At 33.5% G+C, this 24985-nt stretch overlaps 1 protein-coding gene across 2 annotated transcripts in view; it reads left to right on the top strand.

Annotated features, from left to right (window-relative positions):
• The window catches only part of cno (adherens junction formation factor afadin), a 76588-nt gene that overhangs the window by 6723 nt on the left and 44880 nt on the right, over positions 1-24985 (top strand). For both annotated transcript variants that reach the window (XM_068774724.1, XM_068774723.1), the window contains exons 3-9: positions 15254-15387; positions 17438-17546; positions 18908-19098; positions 20359-20515; positions 22308-22433; positions 23321-23478; positions 24350-24431. In XM_068774724.1, coding sequence (XP_068630825.1) covers positions 15277-15387; positions 17438-17546; positions 18908-19098; positions 20359-20515; positions 22308-22433; positions 23321-23478; positions 24350-24431 — 934 coding nt within the window. In that variant the 5' untranslated portion in view covers positions 15254-15276. The remainder of the gene's footprint in view (positions 1-15253; positions 15388-17437; positions 17547-18907; positions 19099-20358; positions 20516-22307; positions 22434-23320; positions 23479-24349; positions 24432-24985) is intronic.

The following is a 24985-nucleotide window of genomic DNA, read 5'->3' as shown; positions in this document are numbered from 1 at the left end:
GGGTCGGTAAATGGATGGCATCTTCACTGGGTCAGAGTTAGTCGACATCCTGAATTTTTAAGTACGCTATTAAGCAGCTCCGTCAGGTTTTGCGTTTTTCTCTCGCTGATTGCGTCTTTTTACTTTCCCGAGGCCGCTCTATCAACTCACCGCCGCCGGTGTAAAGTGTCTTCGAAGCATTCGCTCAAAGGAAAACTGTATCTTTATAAACATTCCTAAAGGTCCGTAACTTCCCTTTTAATAGAGACGAGGCAGGGTACTTTTTTTAAGTTCTTCCTGTAACAACCTGTTTTTAGAAAAGGCGGAAAAGCCAGTATTCACTATACATATAGACAAATATATATGTAAAGTATGGCTTATTCGTTGTGTTGGTAATCATGTCTTATCACGTTGCAATGATAAATTAAAATACAAAATAATTCTTGTATAAAAATACTATAACAGTGTGAAAGATTATTAGTAAAAATAGTTTTAAAAAGACTTGCTCTAGCTACTAGTTTAAGGATATTTGTTAGTGATTACGAAAAAAATCCCAGTTTAATAAATAGGAGCTGTTCTCGGATCCAATAACAGACGTTAGGAACCTTCGTTGCGTTGTTCTGTTATAATAATTCTCAATTTAATTTAATTGTAGTTTAAATCAAATCGATTTATTCTGGCATACTTCACTTGTCATTCACTATAAATGATCGAAAGTTTTTAAATTAAGAAATAAATGAAGAGGTGAAAAGGTTATAATACTTGACTAAATGTCATTATATTGTTGCTATAACTTTGCAGAACAATAATGTTTTTACCTATTATAAGTTTTTTTACCATATTCTTATGCCTTTAAATTAAGCATTGTGTATTCGACACATACAGCATGTTTATTTGAATGTCTGATTAATTTTTGACAGTTGTTTTACTTGGACGCGTTTTGACAAGTCTTCGATTTTTTTCTGTCTCCATCCAAAGGAAGCTGCTGTAAACATTGTTAGCACAAGTCTTTAATATCCTACTTTGAATTGCACAACATAGATAGGCATGAATAAATCAAAAATTCGCATAATTCTAGTTACTTTCAAAATTTAAAAATCTGATGAATAACGTATTAATTGAAATCTATACGAGTACATTACATTAAAAGTATAGTAAGGTTTCGGTTACGGGACTTGTAATGTCTACTTGCGTTGATATCCGGAGTATAGCGGTACCAAATAAGGTGTTACAACGTCACACGTGTAAGTCTGCGTAATGGGACATTATGCGAGCGTAACGATTAGCGGCGTTGCGGGATTGCGAGCCGGGCACAACGACCGTGGGGCTCAATGAAGCGGGCTGCAGCGCGCGGGACGCGTCAGCAGACCCAACTACTGCTCCTAATTAAATTACTGCAAGTGGAACGCGTCTGGCACGCACCGCTCCACTCGCTCTCTAAACTAACACGATTATTTTACGCAACCGCAACATAAATCTTCGCGTATGGAAAAAAACGCCGGAAACCGGGAATGTTGTAATAAATCGGCTCCGACTTTTTAACTTTCGTTTACTTGTACAATCTTCGATGCGATAATAGCCGTTAGACGTATTTTGGTTCGACGTGATTTAAACATAAACCGGTTGCTTTTAATTTACATATTGGATGGAGATATTTTCGTTTATAAAAATCTAACTCCAGGCTATACATATTTCTTTTTTTTTTTTCAATAAGGTCAAATTACATTAAATTTAATTTAAAAAGATAAAAATAGTATATTAGTAATCTATATAAAATAACCTTTCTACTGTATAATTTAAACTTTTATCTAATAATAGGAAAATGATCCTCACCCCATGTGATATTACATATCATTCGTCTGCTAACGACAGTGCCGTCGCGCAGAAATAATCTAATTCTTATTGATTCTTGCATCCCCTCTGATTGGCTTAGATAGGTCCAAGGTAAAATAAAACAGAACACAATCGCTATTGGAAATGACATTAAGTGATATGTTACTAATTTCCTTCAAAGAATTTGTTTACATTCGTTAAACTGTTGTTTTGCAATACATAGTTTTCAAATACGTCAATATATTTGTGGACAAGAATAACGCTGAGTTGATATTCCTCGATTCCATATTCTTGTGGTCAAACAGGCAAACGTTTCCAAAATAAAAAAAAATCTGGGAATAATCAAAAATGTGATTTAACGTTTCATAAGCAAGAGTTGAATGTTAAATCGAACAAAATAATCATGTATCAACACTTTATAACCCACTTGCAAAACAGATTTGGTAAACAATGGCTTGTAATTCTATTACATTTCGTCTGAACATTGTTTTTGTAAGATGTACATTGTTAAAAATTATCGGCTTTTCATTTGAAACGTGTTCGTTTGTGTTCAGAATTTATGAATGTGGCTGATAAATCTTTTGTTTATTCGGTATAAAGGAAGTTGCAAATTTGAATAAGGCAGTATAAAGTATATAAGTGCGATAACTGGGACGAATTCCGTGTCGGGTGCGGGAGCGATCCTGCGTGAGTTAGAACGTTTGCCGTCCGGCACAATCCGTGCCAGGCTCCAACCACCCCTCGTGCTCCTGGTCGATATGACGACGCTATTTTTATTTTATGCCAGTATGTCAAATAAACGCACAGATAATTTGCCTAATCGTAAAACATTATACTGTCATAGCAGAGATAGTTGAGAAAACTTGATTAAGTTGTTTTTTTTAGTTTTTTTTTAATTGGTTTGCTTACTCCAAAATTTTTAAAGTAAATTTGCTGTAAATTTACGAGTTCTATTAATTTCTTTAGGAGCTCAAAAATTTACGATTAAAATTGTCCTAGTTTCTTTGTTTACTTTTTAAAACGCCATATACCGATAAAGTCTGCGGCAGTCATTTGACTGCTATAATCCAAGTAAATATAAATGAATTATTTTCTTATATTTATCAATCAGAATCTACTGGAATCTACACAAGGTACTGTATTTATATTGTTCGTGTTATTACAATTTTGTGAATAAATTACTGTAAATGATTAGAAAACTTCAAAACTGTCAACAAATCTGATTGTAAATCTGAAAATGTAAAACTAAGCAGTAAACATCACTTTTATTGGCATGAAACTTCAAGTTCTAAAAGTGTAAACTCTGATCCAGAAGATCAGGTATCGGCTAGCATACGACATATTAAGAATGTAAATAAGCGTGGTTCTTGCAGAGGTAGGATTCGCCGTTTGCTTGATAGTACTAATCACGCGCAGAATCATAACTACATGGCTACAGACGGTACATGGACACCTCTGGTGGAAACAACAATGTGAAAATCTATTCAAATCACCGCAAAAACAAAGCAGTGATTGTGTTCTTCTTAACATAAACCGGGTAAGATTGATTTTGTAGTTAGCGATTGCTCTTAGGAGAAATACTCAAATTGATGCATTATTTCTCGGTTCTGATCCTTCGTTCGTAGAACCTATGTATGCCTTCATGTTCTCTCTGTTCGCCACGGCTCGTCTAGGAGAATCGATAAAGACGGGGAGAAATTATGCGACGGTTGTAAAAAGCCGATTTGTGGTTCCTATAATGTTATTAAAACCCCCAAATGTAAAATTTGTAACAGAACCACGTAGTTAGTACGTGGTATTTATATTTGCTCACATCAAGTACATAAATTTTAATCTTAATATGTAATTTTCTTAATAGTTGTACTTGCAGTCATTTGACGGGCATCCATCTTTCTAGTGATAAACACTCCAATTTATGTTTATCTATATTTCATATTTATGTTATGTACATTAAAATGGTAAATTAAGCCACACATCGAATTTTAAGTAATAAAAAGTTCATTGTTTTCATACAGTACAATCAGTCAGATTGATCAGTACTATATTAATAATAATATGTACTCGTTTTTCTCCACTTATTTTACATTGTAAACATTACATATTATTATCGACGTTATCTTTAAATGAGCCTTGCTGCGCGGTGTAACAATGCACATTTTCGGAGAAACGGTCGCACTAACGCCGCGGTCCCGTTTTCGTCGAGAGTGAACGACGATGGTCACGGTCATTCGTCAGATCGCAAATAGCGACTTTCTGGCGTCATAGTTTTGCCCCCGCGAGACGTGGCAGCGAGTGGCCCCGGCGACATGCCAACTCGTCGGGCTCTCTCTGACGCACCGGAACGAAACCCGATTGCTAACTACTGATGCCCTACTATCACTCAGTACTCCGACGACTCTCTAAATCACAGATTCTATATCGCAAAACGCCGGAGCCAGATTTTTTTTTTAAATTCGATACCTTCGTCAGTATCATGTTGCGCGCTATTCTTTGTGTAATCTATATTTTGGACACATATTCGCCGTGTATCGTGTTATAAGGTAGCATAAAAATTGTAATAATTATTTAGGAACTACAGAAAACTACTTATAATAAAATTTATTTTAACATATACATAACAGATTGATGAAATTGAATTTCTTGGTCTTCGAAGATATGTAATGTAGGAATTTTTATATAACATTTATTGTATACAAATAATGTTAAGTATCTAAAACATCTGAAACGGTACATCTTAAAAAGAGAGTAAAACTTTAGCCGCTTAAAGCTATATCTTTTTAGAGAATTATGGTGTATAACAATCATATAATATATCTGATGTATATAGATTTTTACAGGCCTATACAAGTAGTTTATTTGACAGATTAATATTTATTTTTATCCTTCCTATTCAGCTTCTTGCAACAATATTGTTTATTTTGTAAAAATTTAATAAACAGTTTGAAAGTTTACATTATAGGGAATCAATACGGAAGAACACATGTAAGCTAAAAGTATAAATAAGATAAATATGCTGAATATCAAAAATAACTTCAATCGTATAACATTGAATGCGGAACGATATCAGTTGTGATCGTGCTGAACGTTTCACCTGTATGTCATACAACGCCGCTGTGTAATCAGACATGAGATAAAATAAATAAAACAGTAGGTAGAAGATTTAAAGGGCGGTGTGAAGCTTAGCGATTGAGCGACGAGCCCCGCGCGCCTGCCTCGTGAGTCATGTCGCACGCGCACCTTTGCCTTCGTACCTTTTGCATTCCATTTATCAACACAATGCAGCCTATTTGCCGGTTTGTTGTGCGTCTAGGAAATTAATAACTCATATGAAATAAGAATACGAACATCGATTGTTCTTTACTAGTAGACATTTCCCCGTTCTTTATATAAGTTTTCTGTACATGAGTATTATAAAATATTTTAGTTTTACGTCTTATAACATGTTTATCCCAACACGCAAATTCATTGTGAATTGTCATTATTAAATAATTAGGTGCTCCGATATATTGAACTATCGAACGTTGTTAGTCTGTCAGAGTTCATATCTTTATTATTTTTATATATAATTTAATTATTTTGTACGTGTTTATTACTAAGTTTTCTATTTCCTACACATTATGAAAGTTAATCTACAAACATTAATGTCTTGCTTTAAGAATAATATGTTTAACCCAAATTGAATCCATTGCGCTTTTTTTTACTATTGATTGATATTAAATATTTGTCCCTACATGTATTAATTTACTTACCTTTATATGGCTATACACAAGTGTTGTATTTTATAACATAACTCTCTTTTCTTAAGAACTTACGTGGCGATACAAAAATTTAAAAAAAATGCAAAATTGGTAGACACGTATTTAAGTTTTTCGTTTCGTTTAGCTAGACTACTAGTGGTATCATTTTATTATTTAGTTTTTATAAAGTATTTAAACAAGATTTCTCTGGGTGTATTGTCTGGGTGTATATCAGGTTTCGTAATATTTTCTTCTTTATTCTATTGAAACGTAAGGCAGAAGCGAATGATTCATTTTGAAAACGGTTATTATTTAATTTTGGATAAACCCAAGTTGAAGAGTAAGTTTGATTCATTCATTGAAGTAATTCTAAACCAAGTACAACGTGACGAACGTTTTCGTATTCTGAAAGTTTTTGCGTTCAGAACTTCTATTCTTTTAAATTTCAATTTATTATAAAACGTAGATTGGTACCATCTTGCCATAATCTAGACGCGGTCTTAGGTGAAAGCTCTTTATGCGAGTGAATGTACAGTATGTAGTCTAAGTTTATTTAAGGAAAGTCAAAAAAATCTCTCATGAACAATGCCAACGTTTGCGTTGAACCGAGAGCCGGTTTTCAAATGTTCAACCGTCGCAGATAAAGCGAGCGCACTGCACTCCGGGCGGAGACGCGCGACGCCAATTAGTATTGCGTGACGGTGTAACAGTACCGTTGGTTTCATAACATGGGAGCTTTGCAAACGGGGCCGAGTTCTCAGGCCCGCGGCGGGCATCCACCGAAACGCGAACGTCTGGTTACACGACTCCCGTAACCCGAGTCGGCTCAATACGCGCCTGTGTGAATGGACTGCGGACAAGTAGGTTCGGGTGTTGGCGGCCGCATTGCGCTGATGCACCGAGCACTAAGCCCCTGCCGACACCATCGCCTCTCACCTATTGTTCTACCTCCTAATGTCATGCTGGTCATACACTGCGAATTACTTTTTTCTTTTCACCGATCATTGTTTACGTTTGTTTTAAAAAAAAGGTTTTATTGTTTTATCAAAAAACATATATATGCATAATTAAAAAATAATTATTTGACAAATCTTATTTATTTAAAAAGTTTTATGAAATTGGAAACGGTGTGAGTTCTTCCACTTAAAGTTGACTAATCGTAAACGTACATCCATACTGCAAGATTATGGTACATACATAGGCTGTATTAGTAAATATTTGAGAGGATGTAGTTTCAAGAACTACTTATGTCGTTATAAATCATATTTAGAGAAACGAAAGTCAAGTATTGACCACTTGTGAAAAGAGCCACGATTAGGCACGTCGAGACCTCTGTGCACGTAGCGAAGGCCGATAGTGTGTATAGGAATGAAAGGGCTGCCGGGCGCCCCGGTGCGTACACTTGTTCCGCCCCTATGCACTTGCGAAGGGTCGTTGTTTTTGCACCCGCACCATAACATATACACCATACGTTCCCACGCTCAATGGTGTTAGCTCTTTCAAAGAGAACTTTAGTTGCATTACTGTCGTGTACTCCCGTTTTTATAACAATGTCTATTGTATATCAAGTTTTAAATACTTTAAGATGTAAAATTATTTTTACTCTCTCAATTTACTATTCATTATCATCAAATCAGCCGTAAGACGTCCACTTCTACACATTGGACTTCACCAAATATTTCCAAAAGATGTAATATACATGTATTAGTAATTCGTTTACGTATATTTCAATAGCTATATGCTTAAATTGTCGCAAGGTTTCTTTGAATTCCATTGAATAATACATTTCCTTTAGCATCTGTGAATGAATAAGTATCTCATTAAATCAATGCTGTCACGGAAGATTGCATTTCAAACATATACTAGGTAATTAAGTACGATAAACCGTCTCTTGCATTATTGAGATCGATTGTTTGATCTGTACACATACATGGATTATTATTTTGCCAATACATAACTTATTATTCATAATCGAATAAAATAGAAAAAATTGTGGTAACGATGTGGCGTTATAAACTAAAACGTCTTATTAATATGATTCGAAAAGACGTAGTTAGAAATCATTATTACTATTGTAATTAAACTAAATTGGTTTACTAATCGATGATAATTATTGTCATATGTAGTCATATGTAGCTGTATATGTTATTCAACTATTTCTAGTATCTTTTAACAGGATAGAACACTGGACTAATGATTCAAGTGCCGTTGATTGAATTCTAGCATTATGTGCAGGTTTTTATAATACGAACATGATGCTTGCTCGCTTGTCCGCGTATGAAAGTCATTACGATTACCGACTATTTTTATTAAAACAAAAACAAATGAGATTTAATTTTATCACGGGAAAGTGAGAGCATGGTTGTTGATACATTAAATGGGATTTATGTAAATAATATTTCCCTCTAATAACTTTGGTATGCGACACAAAATTTTGTTATTAAAATCCTTCGTAACACCACATAGTTTGCCCGGTGCACCATACATTGCACCCTTTAACTGGAGCACATATTAGCTAGCTAGCCATGCTTATTACTGTTTGGCGACAGATACGGACCCTGTAATAGCACCTAGACGATCTATGTCGGTCATACTGATATTTTAAACGTTTGTTTTTGAGAATGTTCTGGTGCAGCCCAACCAGCAGCTTGAAAAGTTTCAGCGCTTAGTGTATTTTTTAATATTTTAGTGAAATTAAAGAGTACATTTAATATTATTGAATGAATTAGAAAACGTATAGTAGACAAGTTCTAGCTCAAGACAGAAAATGGGTATCAAGTGACGGATTTCGTAGCGTTGTCAACGTGTCGGAAGTTCACGCTTGGATGCCGACCTTGCCCCTTCCTGTACCCAATGTACGCGGCGTGTGGGCATTCTACAACCCACTTAATAAATTTATCTGATCGTTGTATTTCAATCTTGTATAATTGAATTTATAAGGGGATAATCTGAAGCGCCAAAACAAACGAGTTCTTAATCATATATTACATATTTATTATATTATTAGTTTTTACTCTATAACAAGTTCAATTTTACATAAGGTTAAAATAACAAGGAAGATACATCGCAAACATCACGTTTCATAAAAACTAAAAATAAAAGTCAAAAGAACTTAAAATATATTATTTTCTTATACAAGACATAGTTCCCAAAGAACTGCAATAGTAGTGACAAATGTCTCAGCTGCCATTGTTCGAAGTAAATATAGCGGCTATAATTGACCAAGTCGTACAGTTCTGTGCAGAAAGTTGTGCGAGGTTTCAAGATATTCGCAACTTAATCACAATGGCATTAGGGTCACACGGTTTGACAAAGTGGCTGGCCGTATCGTAGTTTGTGTGTCTAAACAACATTCGGTCACGCGTCCGTAAGCGGTGCCACAACACATCCGTTCTCTACGAAACAACTGTTAAATTATGTTGTCAACCTTACCAGTTATGTATGTATATAACATTTTTAATAGTGGTCTTAGAAACATGTCTCTGTTGCGATTAAAAACACTGGAATAAATTGAATGCTAATAGTATAGCCTATGATCGATAGATAGAGAAATAACTATGAGAACTTCATATTTATTTAATATAAGAAATAATTGCTTAAGTTCAAACAATTATAATATGTTTGGAACACATCCCGTGAAAGCTATTGGGCCCAGCGTAATACCGCTTTCGCTTTTCGAAAGTGAGGCGTAACTTCCATTCAGCGGCATTTTTAACTTAGGATAATAATATGTGACTAAAACAGAGATTTCTAATAATTTAATTTGCCGCCTAGACTCATTTTATTTAGAGCAAAAATTCAAAAAATGTATCTTAGAAAAGGCAAATTTTTAGAATAATTCCAACATTTCAGCAAACCTGGAGCAAATAAAATTGTAGTTTATACACGTCAACGACTCGATAAACCTAAAGTCTAAGTTAAAATTCTCGCGATAACGAAAGTGAGTATAATTGGCCGGCAAGTTTTAGTGACGTATAAAAAAATTAGTTCAAGTTGTGGGCTAGCGATGCGTGTTTATTTTTACGAGTCAACGATCCGCGTACCGGCCGCGGTGCCTCTTTCCATGCTAAAGCCGGTATACCATTACGCTAACGGAAGCGTACCAACCATAACAAACTCTGTACGGACCACATTAATAAACTATTGGGATGAATTGTAGCACGTTTCCACGTAACATTATATCTGGTCGATAAACAAACGGCTCGGGGCAGGTACGTAACAGAAACGTTATATCGCGTCCCTACGTATAATTATACTGCCTTCTAATGTTCCGACTTTCCAATAGCAGACGCTAATGCCTCCTAGCAGTAACGATGGCTATGCTCACCATCTTTTCGTACTAGTTTTAGTAAATTTTAGCCCTGTATACTAAGAGGAATAAAGTATTATTTACTTTATTTCACAAATATCAATTGCAACAATTTTTCCTCATTATTCATTTAATAAAACATTTGAGTTATTAAATTTAAATTAGATTGCCCATTTTTTTTCAGTTCTATAAGTAGAAAGCGCTACCTTCGCTTTGTTTACAATTTATAAGGTTCAATGAACTGTTCCATCCAAAATATATCTGTGATTAGGTCGTAATTAATTATAAATATTCAGTTCTAGTCTTACGGTTTTTAATAAATAAAATAAAGTGGTAAGCAAAATAATTTTTAGATAAAACTTCGCGCCAATGAATTTCCTAGGATATTCGGGGTGATTGGTTATAAGTGGAAAGCTTTAGCGGACTGAATGTATAACTTATTTGATGTCAACTAATGAATGGTACAGTCTTTTTAAAAATCAATGGATTCAGAAATAATAAATAATGTGATGATAATATAGTAAAAAAAATCCTGTTATAAATTCGGATTACTACATATTACAATTATTATTCTTTACTATCTATCCCTGCACACTTTGTACTGCCAGAAGTTATTGTTAGAGTTTCAGATTGATGATTTTGCGCAGGTTAATTTGAAATAAATGTAAATTTTTAAAGGTTTCAGTGACAAATGAGCTATAATTTACGCATTTAAAACTTTTACGCCTATAATCAATCATGGTGTATTTGTTTGATGAAATCATTTTGATTGGTTGTAAATAGATCTTATTTATAATAGTACGTTGATTGTTTATATCAATCATCTGTTTTCCAACATTTTAAAATTTATACGATAAAGTAAGGCGATAAGCATGGTATGTCTAAGTAGTATAAGTGATTCGTTCTGCTCTAAGTAGTTTATAATAAAGAACAAGTATAGAGTATCCTGTGATCAAGGGATTAAAATAGTTTTGCACTATAGTGTAGAAACTTAGGCTAACAAGCAGTATTAATAAAACACTATTTCACCATTTAAGTTTGATGAGCGCAGCTTTTTATAATAATAATAATAACAAATCCCGTTTATTTCCGATCCACAGTTTTTTTACAGGCGTTATAGTATATCTTACAATTAAATTCCATTATAAATATAATACTTTTTAATAATAAATTCATATATGAATTCTAATGAAAACTAATTTGCTATCTTTATTTTCTTTAGTGCCATTGATCGGAAACCCTTCTCGGTTAAAGGCCTGCTCCAGTATTTCCAGAAGTCTCTATCCATAGCTTTCTCTATTCACTTTCTGCTGTTGCTTTTATATCTTCTATCCACTTTTTTCTGGGGTGCTTTTCTTCTTTTTACCTTTTCGTCCTTTCCATATAGTCGACTTCAATGTCAATCTTTTGTCCGATGTCCATATCTTGTTAGATGTCCTATGTACTGTCTTATTTTTTAGAGCATGCTGTAAAGCGTCTATTTATATTTCTAATTGTTTTTGTTGTTTTTCAATGTTTGCTAGAGTGTTGTGGTGTTTTGATATGACTTACACAAATTTCAGTACAGCATCGCACTGTTGTTGGTATCCCTTCATCATCAATGGGGTATAGACCTCAACGAAATATCGCTACGATAACTGCTCTTTTCTTCGGACTGGTTGCACCGACGACATAGTCAAGATATTACTCTTCGTCACGGAAATACTCAATAATTCTGCTCATATCCTTGCGAATTTTATTTTCCTTTATCCATAATTTTAGATTTAACCCTTAATTAGGCGCATGAAGAAAATCACTCAATTAGGCGCATGGGGTCTTAAATGACCCCAAAAAAATCATTGGAAAATGAGTATCAAAAAGGAATAAAACTCAATGGATTTTTATAGTAATTAATAAAGTTCTTTAATATACTTAACTTTAAGAAACAAATCCTTACTATGACATTAAAAAATTAAAAAAAAAAACAAAAACAGTTAACCTCTCTTTAAACTAATTTTTTTGACATAGCCGAGATCAACTTAAGAAATAAAGTTTATTCAGCCTCATCGGCGGAATCTTCTGTTCTGCATCCGATGCAGTTAATCCTTGAGTGTTGCTGACAAATAAATTTACGACACTTGAAACATTTTGTTGGCACTTTTTTGTCGTCCTTTCTAGGACATGATGAACAGCGCCCGCGCTTAACTGTCGATTGATAAACCGCCTTGTTCATATTATAAACTTCATGGAGCCGTTTTTTTGTTGTCGCTGGTACAGCACGTAGTTGTATGTGACGTTTTTGGTGATCTTCCACAAGTGCCGCAGCTATTTTCTTCAAGAAAATCCGTCTTGAATATGTCAAAGTCTTCTCAGTATTCGCTTTGTGTATGACAAATGCGTTGATGCCAGATATGTTTATACTCCAGGTAAATGTAAAATAATATTTTGTGCTCGGGTCCTTACTGCGTTTGATGGTGGTACTTTACACCATTTCACTTTCGGGCCATTTCTCTGAGTATATCGAGATAAAAAGTAATTATCTTCATGATGTCTTGGATATGTTCAGACTCCTCAATTTCGCTTTCTGAATTATGAGCACTATCAATGACAGCATCGTTTAAAGTTTCGTCTTGCGAATCCGAAGCATCTTGCTCTTCATCAAGCACTTCATCCAGCCACTGCAATACTTGTTTGTCGTTAGGCATTTCATTTAAAAAAAAAGAAAAAGCATAGAAAAAAACTCAAAAATACATAAAGAAATCATACCGTATCAAAATACACACATACAAAGATAAATAGTAAACAATATACTAATATAAACACAAAAAAAATCACAATTGTAAAAACTTACCTTCGCCAAAAAATGGAACGTAACTGGGCGCATGGGGTCAGCTCTCTAAAGGACAGCGATGCATGCACATGCGCTAATGTTCTGGATGTGACTAATTCGCGTACCCGGGGGGAGTTAGGAAGCTAGAAAGAGCATTAGTACGCTCTGGACACTGTAAGCCATAATTTTTTGAATTTCAAGTGGCCCTGACCCCATGCGCCTAATTAAGGGTTAAAAAAATGCGATATTTTAAGTGCACATTGAAGAACCTATTGCTTATCAATTTATATTCATTGATTAAGTATTTTTTGGTGTAACAAATTATTGCACTGCAAATAAACCAATTCTTTATCAACAAAATAATATTACAACAATATACAGGTTTATCGTGCTCTTACTAGCGCTAGTTATCCTTTTTTATGAACGCACTAGATATGCATTTTTAAAAAGATTATCTTTTTTATAAATAGAGATGCGCGATGTATTTTTATTGTTGGCAAAGTTACAATATTTTGAGTTAACTATTATGATGTGCTATCAGTATTTTTGATTTGGAAAGAAGGGATCTTTTAAAAATAAAAAACTCGTTTTTGTATTTGGGGTTACTAGTTACAGACTATCCAAAAAAAATTCAACACGCTTTTGAAACGTAATAAGGTTTATTAAAGGAAATATTATAGCTAACTGAAAACTCGTCGTGGATACGTCTTGCGATTATTTCCATAAAACTTAATCGGTTCTTTATCGTTTTGTAAGCAACAGTAGTTAAACAGGTCAACGTTATCCACCTGGTAAGACACTAAGAAGCTATTGGACTAAATATGAAACGGTATTTATAGAGGTATTCGGGCAGGTGGTAGAATTATCTAAAACACCTTTGTTGTAAATTTTTGACTTTACTTTCCAAAACAGCCGTGCACGATTGGTTTCTCAATACTAGCAATTATTATAAGGTTGTTGATTGGTTACACAATTTTGTAGTTATTTCTCAGTTGTGAAAGAAACCAATTGGTTTTTATTGAATATCGATTCGGTTTATAGAGTGTTGAATGACCGTTCGGGCAGCGTACCGGGCCATATGTTTGCGTTATAAATACAGAACAGAAACGTGTGTGTGGGTGCGGCCTGCGTATGATGTATGCCAGGAGCCGCCCACTTAAAGAATCTTCTTTTAGTGAATTAAATTGCATAGAACGGCGATAATAATGAATTTAAGAAGTTCATAAAATAAAAATTTCTATTATAGTGTGAAGGATTTTAAAGTGGTCGTAGAGCTCGTGCAACCGAGCGACAGCCGTTGGGTCGAAAGGTCTCAGAGTGCCCACCACAAGCCGGTGGACGCGGGTGTGGGCAGCACCGAGGCCGATGCCTTGCAGTTAGCTGCTATCGGTTGATATGATGATGTATAGAGCTTAAGAATCGATTGTACTGACTACTGTATTAAGTATATTGTAAGTGACAAAAAAAAAAAACAAAAAAAATTTTTTTGGATCCCTCGAAGCTTTAAGTTAAAGGATGCCTCAAAGAGGAGTTTAATCTGATTCTAGTTTCTATAAAATTCTTCACATAACGTGTGATTACTTTAAACGATCTTATGTGGATAATAATACGAATAAACGAATTAATGTATATGAAACTAAATTCAAGCAAAAGAAACCATTTTTAGTTCAGAATTCTCGTTTAATAGTGCTGAATTTCTCAAACAAACTAAATTGAAAATCTTGTTTAATTACAAACCACCTTTTTGGGGAAGAATTTGAATTAATATTTTATTTGAATTTGACACTAATTGAATTGTATAGTCACAAATTTGTTGGTATTGTCTTATTTATTACAGCCTTACTGAAATAACTTAATTTATAGTTTAAATTAATATATTTGGATTTTGAGTAGTTAAATTTGTTCTTCGTTTATAGTTTAAACATTTTTGAACTCTTCGCTATAAATTTTAATTTGCAAATTTCAAATGAAAGCTTGCCTGTTTTTGCGCTGGTATTTGTCAGTATGATCTATCTGTTCAGCTGCTTCTGCTATAGTTGCTCTCAAACATACGTAATGCATATACACTAGTGTTGATGGTAATGATAAGACCAAACAAGCGATTCAATTATAAATAAAAATTAAAGTATCTGTAACATTTCTATTTACCATAATAGGTATTCTTTTCTTAGACTTAAGGGATTAGTTTACACATGCGTGAAGGAGATGCCATATTTACTTCTACCTTTTTATTCAAGGTAAATATTTAGTATTGTCTGACATATATGACGAGTATATAACATTCCGGGTTCTGATACTATTTATTGTGGCAACAGCAATAATACAGTTAATACAGTTTATTGTCGTATTTTATTCAGATATATACATATAGAGCCAATCAATCATCTTTAGAATTGAAACACTAAAAACTATACTAACAAATTTTGTAACTTACAAGACATAAAAAGGTAATCGTGAAAAAAAATTAAATTGTTTTCGTTATGATAATGATTTTAATTTAACAACTTGATAGTTTACTTGATTGAGTAATTTGTTTTTTAAACCAATAGTTTTTGAAATTCAATTGTCCTTTGCATTTAATTCAAGGTGCGGATTGATGCGGTGACAGGATGGAGGCGGACCGCGACAAGCGCATGCTGGAGCGCGAGGTGCTCCGCAACATGATTCAACAGTGGAACGCCAACAGGCTCGACCTCTTTGAGCTCAGCGAGCCCAACGAGGTAAGTACATCAATTTAAACTTATTCAGATTAGGTTTGGTTTTAATATTTAAATGTTATAAATGTTATACAAATTTTGTTTACAATGAGATTATTTATATTCATCATTATAATCGATAGAGGCTCAATCCAAAGCCTCTTCCGGCCTCTTCCAAAAAACTCCGCAACGACCGATCCTGCGATGCCCGTATCTTGTTTTCCCGGGATCTAGACTATATCATCGGACCTCATAGAGGGGCCCTTCCCATACCGCGTTTAACCAAACCGTTAGATGCTTTTACAAGTTTTTAAGTTTATGCAAATTTAAAATTTAAAAATTACATTGTGTCACATCCTTAGACTCATTGAATAAGCCCTTGTACTAAGGTACGCCTTCAAACATATTTTTCTTTCCATCGTTTGTTCTGAAATCAAATATTTTTTGTTTGTGGTTCGCGTCAATTTCTTTTATTATTGTTACGTTGTGTAAATAGATTTTACATATGTAAATAGTTTTTATATGTAATTGTGTTGTTGGTGTGCGATAGTGGTATTTATATACTACCCTTATTATTTTACCACGTACGGATTATAATTTATTCCTTTCAGTATTCAGAATCTATAGATCACAACATAATCAAGTTCATTTTTTGTTCTAATTTTTTATTAATACATTGAAATCGTGTTTTGTGTTGGGGAGCTTGTGTGAATATTCATGCATAGCATTATGGAACACTGAATGGACTGAAGAAGTATGAACAGCTGATCGGCGCTGTTGGCGGCCTTCCAATTGTTCTCTGAAACAATGCGATCGTTACACAATTTACGGAAAAGTCTTTTTATGTATATGCTTAACATGCCTAGCATTACCGTTCACATTATACTGTAAATTGTAAGATTTTTGACGAAATTATTTTTACAAATTCGCTTTTTAAATTTTCGTATAATTTAAGCTAGTGACTTTACTAAACAAATCAAAGTTGCAAAATTTGTCTACTAATGGGTTCAGACAAAAAGGGAAAATAGCAATGTACATAAAAATAATATGCATCAAATTAACTTTCTAGTTTTTCTACATATTTTGCAATAAATTGATATCATAAAATTTCCCTTATTTTAAAAATAAAAATTATAATTTACTATCCAAGTTGTAGTATTTTATATTAAGATATTTATTTAATGAATTTGAGTACATCTTTGTGCCAGTAGTTAACTTTTAATCTTTTCAATTCTTGTGACAAGTATTTTTTGAAAATTTTTGCTTAAACTTTAAGAAATTAAATCACACCTAAAATTTTTGATCTGTGTTTATGGATTATAGTACTTAGCATTTTAAATGATTAATGTACTGATTTGAATGTTACTGCGTTCGATACAGTTTTCAAAATATTGTAGAGTAATTATTCACAAAGATTTTTAAACCGAGTCATAAATAAAATATTCGTATAAATAGTAAGAAAAATAGGTGAGAAGTTTTTCATAATGTTCTTCGCCTTGTGTTTAGTAAAGTGGCAACGGAAGCACGAGTACTTTTTCGCGTTTAAACTCTTATTTTAAGTATCTCACACTTTGCTGAGCAACGTTTCAAAATGTTTATTCTGTGTTTTTTTTTATTAATAAAAGAGCGATTTAAAGCTAAAGCTAGTACAGATTTCCTGGAGTATTTCGTTGTGAAGCAATTTGCTTAGCCTGCCGTCGTTATCTCTTGAAGAATGCGTTTTAGATAAAATATTTCCGTGTAAACACACCCGATATGCACCGTAAAGTTAAATATTTAAATTTAGTTTTTAAGAAAAATAATTTATACAATAAATAAGAATAAATTATTAGATATTTCATTGCTTTTTGCTATTGTATAACTATATGTGCAAACACAAAGTTAGGATTTTAATAAGATTTTTTAGACTATTTTTATATGAAATTAAAAGATTTTTTTTTAATTTGTTCTTATTAAAACATTCGCATTCCTATAGATTGTGTTAAGAATATTAACAATATACCGGTTGATTGAAATAATTTTTATGCGTACGGCTCTTACATATAAATTATTGATGTTAATCTTCTATTTACAGAACTTGGAGTTTCACGGGGTCATGCGTTTCTACTTTCAAGACTCAGGCCAGAAGATTGCAACGAAGTGCATTCGTGTTGCCTCCGACGCAACAGTCAGTGACGTTATAGGTATAAAAAAGTGTTGATTTCTAAATAAATATCAAAAGTGCAGATTACGTACCAATGGGGCAATGTTTAATGATATTTTTTAGTTAGGGAGAGGCATCGTCTTATGTTTCATGATAACACGAGCGAATCTCAAAAGAAAGAATGAAATATATTGTCATAGGTAAAGCGATACGCTGTGATTATGAGGTGAATGCCCGGCTTATTTCATCTTTATGTGTGTTTTAAAAATACTATTTAAAAGCTTTAATGATTTGCTAGTTATATTTGTTTCGGGTTGTAGCAGGTTATCAATTATTTTTAGTTTATATTTCTTGCATAAATGCTTTAATTCGATTAGCTATTTCATCTTTACGTTTCATATCAACCAATGCAGATTTATCTGCAACGGGCTTACACGTTTTCGCTTTTCACCTTTCAGACATTAGGCTAATTAAAATAAATCGATGTTTCTGATAAAAACAAAGCATTATTAAGCATAAGTGGCTGTAATAGTTTTTCTTAATAAGTCTATTATTACTACTTTGTTGGATAATCAGTGATATCAATAAAATGATTAGGACGCTGCTCTATCACCGTGTTTAATCTGTTTAGGAATTGCAATACTAACATAGTAAATTGTTGATAAGTTCACCCGGAATTAAAGTTACTGATATAAAAATAAATTATATTTTTTTTGATAAAGAGGTTGGTTAATACTGACATGGTTTAAATTGAAACTACATTCGAATATATCAGTTTAACTACGATACGAACGTTAAAACATGAATGTACCGGTAATTTGATTAATTTTTAACTTATTAATTTAAAGTAACTAATTGTTGATTTTAAATAATTAATTGTTGTCTACGCTGTTAATACTAATACTGTTTCGTTATACTTCCTTCTTATATATATGTGTGTGTGTTTGTACATACTTTTAAGTTTATATTAAAATTATGTAACTTCACTTATGAACGTAACTTTAGTTTTATAAATTATGATAAAAACTTATTTAACAATAAAGTGGTCTTTTGTTTTATAAGTGATCGAAATTTTTCTTGTAGTAATTGTACTTAAATAGAAATGTTCTTCTGTAAATTATTTTTATCTGTTTGTCCAATATAGTGTTTTACTTCATATTATACCATTACAGTTTTCGTCTATTACTACAGTTTATGTACTTCTGTCATCCATGGGTTCGCAACTATGCACATTAATTAATTTTATAAAATTGTAAAAAAACAATAAATTGATTAGTTGATGTAGTAACTGGAAAATCGATTTGTACATTTAGTTTAAGATTTTCCAGCAAATTATATAGTCTTATTACTTACTTATTAAATTGATAAATATTATTAATATTAATTATTTGTTTCCAACAGAGACACTGATAGAAAAGTTCCGACCCGACATGCGCATGTTGTCGCTCGGCTCGTACTCGCTATGGGAGACCCACGGCCCAGACTACGAACGCCGGTTGGAACCACACGAGAAGCCGCTTCTCGTTCAACTGAATTGGCACACCGACGACCGTGAGGGGCGCTTCCTTCTCAAGTGCTTAACGAATAACGAGGTCTGCTCTACTGCAATATTATCAATTTATTGTCATTTATTGTATAAAGTAAAATACCCGGCCATTTGATTTCTTACAACAGGTATAAGAATTATACAAAAGCAAAGATTAATTTTTCAGGCTATCTTTCTCACACAGTGCTCTGTCAGCTTATTGAGTATGGAGAGCAGTTCAACTGGTTATATGTTTGACTAAGTTGGATGCGGGCAATGCGAGATTGGTCATAGTGGTATTTTTTGCGAAAGGCCTATTTATGCCTTGCATTAGCGTTTATTGACTGACAAATCAAGGAATGGATGTTAAAATAAGATGTAATACTTGACATAAAAGATTTTCGACCAAACCTAACGCCGGGTATCATACAAAGTTTCAATGGGGGATCGATTGCAATTAATTAGTTTTATAAGCGATAATTTGGTTAATATAGCGTTTTTTGGATAACTTAAAAAGGTTTGCAACCTTTTAATATTGTTAGCTTTATTAAAAAAAATTTTATTGTTAAAGCGTTTGGGATAATGCATTGCAATAATTTTATTTTCTAGGCTTCGTCCCGTACCATAGGCTTACATTATCTTGTGAGTTAATTGCTATTCTGTTGACAGTAATTGGCTACTTTTAATGTTTTTGTACCTGTAGTTTACAATGAAAGTCCATTTCATAATGACTTGTCAACTTGAAGGCAACTTATACAGATGGCGGAGACTTATTGGCCTACCACGACCTGTTTACTGCGTATCATTGGAGTACCATCGCAATGACAGTGTGCAATCACAGTTTAATTATGTTTTAGAAATTAATAACGATGGACTAAATCTAAGAACATAAAAGGTTTGTAAACCCGCGGAAAAGGCATTTAGCATTTTGGATCAGAGCACTACCGAAATTGCTGTACCGCTCCGGAGGTTTGCTCGTTGCGAGATGGAGAGAAATGAAATACGCACACAAATTAGAAATTATTTAAATGTAGTTTATATATATTCCAGCATTGTTGGTTTGAACTAGGTTCCTGCTTATTACGAGGAATGTATTTGAGTGCTGCAAAGAAATGACTTAAAAATATCAACTTTCTGTTGTGACACCTAATGTATGATTGTACGATATAGTCTTATTAAATATGAATACAAGTATTTTTGTTCACCAATAATAATAAACAGATTTAAATGTATTATTTGTCGGCTACTTATATATTTTAACTACTTTACGCATTGAATTGTTTGTCACATGTTTCGTAAAGAATTTAACATTACTTTTGATGCGCAGGTACCGCTGTCCTCTGTTATTGAAAAATCAGATCAAAACTTTAAAAGAAAACTGTCGAAGAGAGAAAAGAAGGAGTTGAAAAAGAAAGAAAAACTTTCAAGATTAAAATCTGATACTAATGACGAAAATAGACCGATTGCTGAAAAGCTCTATACAGGTATTATATATAAATTATTCGATAACCTTGAACCATTTTAGAAAGTACCGCCGTGTTAGTCACCAATAATTTAAACTCTTAAACAAGCAAAGCTTTCCAATTATTTTGCGGCGGGGAGAGGCAGTGCAGTAATTGATATTTCTATAACTAGAACTACTACAACTTAGTGAATGCTTCAAAACTCCGGGTGAAATTTTTAAGGCCTGTTCTAATTTTCAACCAAATTTCAAGTATCTAGGCCTTTCGGTTCTAGAGATATCATGATCAGTTAATACATAAATAAAAAAGGTGAAAATAAGTAGTTATTGTTAGGAAACAATCAAAAGCAGAAAATTATTAATCAATTTTTTTATTACATACGCAGTTTCAGCAGTATAAATATAGGGAAACTTGAACTTTTTATCAGGGCGTAGAAATATTCTGATGAAACAATCAATATTGTTTGATCTACAAGTAAACTACAATCCACGCTTTTAGCTTCATTAAGAATAGTTAGCATCAATATTCGATTCGAAATATGTTTGTAAGCGTAAGTAGGGCGATCGTTTACGAGAGAGCTTACCTACGTTACCTCACTGTTTGTAGTTCATTGCTACTAAATCAAGAAAAACAGACGAATACGATAATACTATATCTAATTATGAGTATTACAGTCCTAAATTCATTTGGTCACCTATAAGAGCTATCAAACTGCTAGCGAAAAACTAGACAAATTTAAATGGATATCATCTAAATTTGTTAATTGTAAGTGCAGCCACGCACAAAACAATCCCGCTGGCTACGTTTAATTGTCTCGCCAGTCTGATACCGAAACACGCTCTCGACTATCAGAAAATACTGCTTACAATGGAACAGATAGCCTACAAAGCAATTTGCAGCCAATCAAAAATAAGTCGGAGACCTCTGTTCATTTAAGAGAGAAGGGTTCTTGAAGTTTCTTTCTGCAGTTATTCTCCTAGCTCTATAACGCTGTCCAAAGAGGTTTTCATTTTAGCCGAACAATAGCAATCGGCAAGTTAAGGTTCGGCCTTCTTAGGTGTCTTTGAGTCGGAATGGTACATGCGTATTGTGTGTTAGCCCAAATCGAGGTTCCTTCTGCGGCGCCACGTCAAATAATGGAAACCTAAGCGATCTATGAACGATGTAACAACCCATGCCAAGGTCCTCGAAGGGAGCTCTCGGACTTATGTAAACTAAGTTTAGGCTAAATGCCTTCCGTGCTCTGTTCCCTGAAGTCCGCATAATCTGTAAATGCAGATCAACAATGTAAATCTAGACTGAAAACATAAAGGTGGCCCGTTTATATTTTCAACTTTATCGTATTTGATATGGCATCGTTACAATAACTAATCTCGCATACCGAGAGTGTCTCGTCCATGTCAGTTACATTATATGTACCACAGAACTGGGTCGCCGTCGCTTGGATTAGTTTCGTGAAGTGACTTGGCGTTACGATCTTAAAGAAGAGACCACAAGGCTGAATTATGGCTTAACAGGTTGTTATTATGGTGTTATTAAGGGATTAAGATATATTGCCACATATAAGACTTACAGTGTTTTGTTCGTTTTTAGTATAAATTATGTTTAACTAAGGTAAAATAATCAATTAATTTACTTTTACTCTTTTAGCATTTAATAAACATATGTATAAACTTGGTGTTACGTTTAATCAAATTATATGCTAATACATGAAGTTGTTGATTTTAACAATATTTCTATTAATTCTTTCGTCTATTTCGGAAATCTGAGTTTTGCAAAAACAATAATACTGTGTTATTGTCGCTACGACCAGAATTACCAGAGACGTCGTTCACACGCAGCATCAGTAACCCGGAAGCGGTGATGCGACGCCGGCGGCAGCAGAAACTCGAGAGGAAGTTGCAACAGTTTCGCTCTAAAGACGGCGGCCCTGATACAGGTATGCAAACAAACTTTATTTGTCAAAGTCCACTCGTTATAAGAGACTTGTTTCATTTTGAATATCCTTACTTTACCATATGTTGACGAGGCAACCCAAATATTGATAATCAAAGACATTTAATGCGCAAAAAAGCTTTGTCGCTATTAAAATTAAAATGGTACGTCTACTACGGTAATTATTTACGTTAATGCCATTGAAAATGAGACGCATAATGCATAATAAATCTAAATCGCGCAATTACAGAGATAATTTGTTTTTGTATTTCAATTGCAATGCTTTTAAAATTTTTGCTGCCTACGATTTTGATAAACTTTCTAGACTAAGGTGTTTTTGAGAATAGAAAAAATAGTTCTACGGATTATAAGAAAAGGGTAATCCTTTTCTTATAATCCGAAAAATGGATAGAAAAACTTAAAAATATTTACAATAAAATACTACTTTTGTAACATTTTGCGTAATCTATAATAATGTTGTCAAAGAGATTAACAAAATTTATTTTAATTTCGACTAAAACATCGATTTCTAACAAAACGTCTAATAAGTACCAAACAAGTACCATAAATATGAAATTTGAAACAAAATGTTCATTCAGATAATAAACAATGTCCCTGGAGTCACTCCAGATGAAACGAAAACATACGGCGATTTTAATTTGTACAAATGTGCGTTGTGTCCATAATAATTGTAGTATTTGTATAATGTCTATTGTATGACAAATACTAGTACGAAAATTTGCTTTTGGTTTTTTTAATACACAGGCTTTTATGCAACTTTGAATATTTGTGTTTATATTTTCAGTTTTCAAAACCTTAAATGATATTTATTCAAGTAGGTTGAATGACAAAATGCTAGTTGAAATGTTTTATTATCGTTCTTTTTACCAGGCGGGACCTTGAAAATCTATGGATCGTCTCTGTGCCCGGACGTGCCGTACAAGACGCTGCTGTTGTCGGTGGGCGACTCGGCCGCTGCGGTGGTACGCGAGATGCTCGACAAGTATGGGCTGTCCCGCCACGAACCGCACCACTACTGCATTGTCCAGGTACATTATAAATCTTCACTTGTCCATTCATCATTATATCAGCCATAGAAAGACCTCTGCTGGACACAGACCTTCCCTATAGATTCTCAATAAGAACCTAACCGGGTCGTCTGTCCACCTTGTGGGTGGACGCCCAACATTATCCTTCACCGGTTTATTCTTCAACATTATGTCAGTCGTAGGTCGTTCATTGCTGGAGGCCTCCCCCAGATTCTTTACTAAAAATCTTGGTACAGGCCAAATCTCAGCCACGAGCGGATAAATTGCTTTTACAGGTTTTTTCTTGGTATATTATATACACTTGGTATATATAAATTATTGTTTATGCAGAAATATTTCATCATCAACATTATTACTATTTTGGATGTAGAACGTTCACTACTGGACATAAGCTTCCTCCATAGATTTCTGATAGTATCGGTTGAAAGCTGCCTGCCTTTAGCGTCTTTTAACGACCTTAACAAGGTCTTCTGTTTATTTTGTGAGTGGATGTCCTACGCTGAGTCTGCCAGTACGTGGTCCCCACTCCAGAACCTTAAGGCTCCAGCGGCTATTTGTTCTAGCCGGTTCCGGTTCTATGTGGCTGGTAGGCCAAAAACACGTCCTAGTAACTAATTATGATATTAGGTAAATTTTTAAGTAGCTATGGAACCCAATGAAAAATCGTTTCAAATACCGTTATAGGCATTTTTGTTGTTATTTTTCAATTATTAACTTATAATATAATTTGTAAGCTTTTATTGCATTATATTTTTTGTTATTTTGGTATAATTCTGATGATATTTTATAACAATTATATCTTAATTCTACTTTTTTCTTTCATATACACAGTATAAATGAAAGCTCTAACAAAGTAAATTTTAAATGTTAGGTTGACACGGCTGACAACTCGGAGTATATACTAGAAGACGATGAATGTCCGCTCGCCATCGTGATGACGCATCCACACCGCAGTGAGTAATGTTGCCACCTTAAAAATTAAAACTAGTTCTTAGAAAATATCTAGTTAAAAACGATAAGCATTAAGTCGTTAAACCACAGCCAATGTTGCAAAACGCGTCGAGTTGAAGATTATGAGAAGTTTAACAATATTACAATTTCTGCTTGAAATTAATAATAATTATAAGAGCTTATTTATAAATAATATTTAGTAAAGTACTTTAAAATAATACCACAAAAAACATCATGAACCCACAAGGAGTTATATATAGAAATAAAAATTACTCAACCATCCAAGAAGTTTTTCGCGATTGCATTGTTTGGTTCCATAACGCCTAAATCAAACAAGATACTCATCTTGTAAATTTTGTTTGCGAATAACCTAATTCGAAAAAAAATGTATACCGTTTCATGTTTTTAATGTTAATTCCTCTCGGTTAACTTTAAACTTTTAGGCCGCTTTTGGGGGTTCTGCCTTTCATGCAAATTATAAGCATAAATTTTAGAATATTAAAACGATTGAGTTGATGTTATTACTTGAATATGTATTTTGTTACATTTTCATATT

The sequence above is a fragment of the Battus philenor genome, unplaced genomic scaffold, assembly GCF_028537555.1.
Source record: "Battus philenor isolate CCGP_79_NKW_IND1 unplaced genomic scaffold, ilBatPhil1.0.hap1 SCAF_7, whole genome shotgun sequence".
Lineage (NCBI taxonomy): Eukaryota > Metazoa > Arthropoda > Insecta > Lepidoptera > Papilionidae > Battus > Battus philenor.
The sequence above is the reverse complement of the archived record's forward strand: the minus strand, read 5'-3'. Positions and strand labels throughout refer to the sequence as shown.